The sequence below is a fragment of the Dipodomys ordii genome, unplaced genomic scaffold, assembly GCF_000151885.1.
Source record: "Dipodomys ordii isolate 6190 unplaced genomic scaffold, Dord_2.0 Scaffold468, whole genome shotgun sequence".
Lineage (NCBI taxonomy): Eukaryota > Metazoa > Chordata > Mammalia > Rodentia > Heteromyidae > Dipodomys > Dipodomys ordii.
The window spans coordinates 17189-18602 of NW_012267684.1; the positions used below are offsets into that span (position 1 = coordinate 17189).

Below are 1414 nucleotides of genomic sequence, written 5' to 3' on the forward strand. Positions count from 1 at the left end.
ACCCCTCTGTACAATATTTTCACAATAAAAAATAAATAAAAATTAAAGAAAATAGCTGTCAAATAGCTCAAACAGTTGAACTTCAAGTACTAGTTCTTAACAATTCACTGAAGATACAAAATAATTCTCTGATTTGGAAATTTTGACCTACTAGCCTTTTTGCTTTTCTTTGGAGGAGACCTTGTGATTCCATAATTTCTTCATGGCATTCTTTACATCCTCATTCCTCAGAGTATAGATGAGTGGGTTAGCATTGGAGTTATTGTGGTATAAAATACAGACACAGCCTTGTCCAGCGGGAAAGTAGTGGATGGACGAAGATAAATAAAGATGCAAGGGACAAAGAAGAAAGTCACTACCATCAGATGAGAGCCACAGGTAGAGAGAGCTTTACGCCGGCTTTCTGTAGACCGTTTCCGAAGACTAAATAAAATGATTGTGTAGGAGGCCAGAAGAATGAGGAAACACCCCAAGGAGATGAGACCACTGTTGGCAATAACCAATATATTAACCAGGGTTGTATCAGCACAAGCAAGTTTTAGGACTGGGTGAACATCACAAAAGTAGTGGTCTATGACCTGAGCATTGCAAAAGGGCAGCTGAAAGGTCAGGAGGGTCTGGAAAAAGGAATGACCCAAGGCTCCCAACCAGGATAGTGATGCCAGAATGGTGCAAACATTGACACTCATGATGGTAGTGTAACGGAGAGGGTGGCAGATGGCAGCATAACGGTCAAAAGCCATGACAGTTAAAACAAAGATCTCAGCACAACCAAAAAAATGAAAGGTAAACATCTGGACTACACATCCCCAGTAGGATATAGCCTTTTTTTCAGAAACAAAGTCTGAAATCATCTTGGGGGCTGTGGCTGATGAATAGGCAATGTCCACAAAGGACAGGTTACTAAGGAAGAAATACATGGGTGTGTGGAGCTGGCGATCAGAAAAGACTGTAAGCAAAATGAGTAAATTTCCCACCATGATCACAATGTAGAAGAGGAGGAATAATACAAATAACATCAACTGCATTCCAGGATCTTGGGAAAGTCCTAGGAATATAAACTCAGTAACATTGTTGGCCACTTCCATGGGTCACAGGCAGGACATTTAAAGCTGTTTGGTTCTCTGGAAAAAGAAAAAGATACATTATAAAACTTGTAAACATGGGTAAACATATGAGGAACAGCTACATGAAAATGTCTGTAGTGCTAAACATACAGAAAATTCTTCCTATACCTAGAACATGGTTTATGGCTTTTTTGTTACATTTTTGTCATTATTGACTTATATTTGCCTTTTTCCCAGTAGTCTTTTTTTTATTTTATTTTATTTTATTTTATTTGTGAACATACTGTACAGAGGGGTTACAATTGCATGGGCAGGATAATGCGTACATTTCTTACCAAGCATTGCAG

General features: G+C 38.7%; 1 protein-coding gene across 1 annotated transcript; it reads right to left on the reverse strand.

Moving 5' to 3' along the window:
* Positions 1-227: 227 nt before the first annotated feature.
* Positions 228-1088, reverse strand: LOC106001831 (olfactory receptor 4S2-like). Its single transcript, XM_013036796.1, has one exon. The coding sequence runs from the start codon at positions 1086-1088 to the stop codon at positions 228-230; it is 861 nt and encodes a 286-aa protein (XP_012892250.1).
* Positions 1089-1414: the final 326 nt, after the last annotated feature.

Coding starts and splice junctions, on each gene's coding strand:
- LOC106001831 (XM_013036796.1), bottom strand. CDS start 1,088: ATGGAAGTGGCCAACAATGTTACTGAGTTTATATTCCTAGGACTTTCC.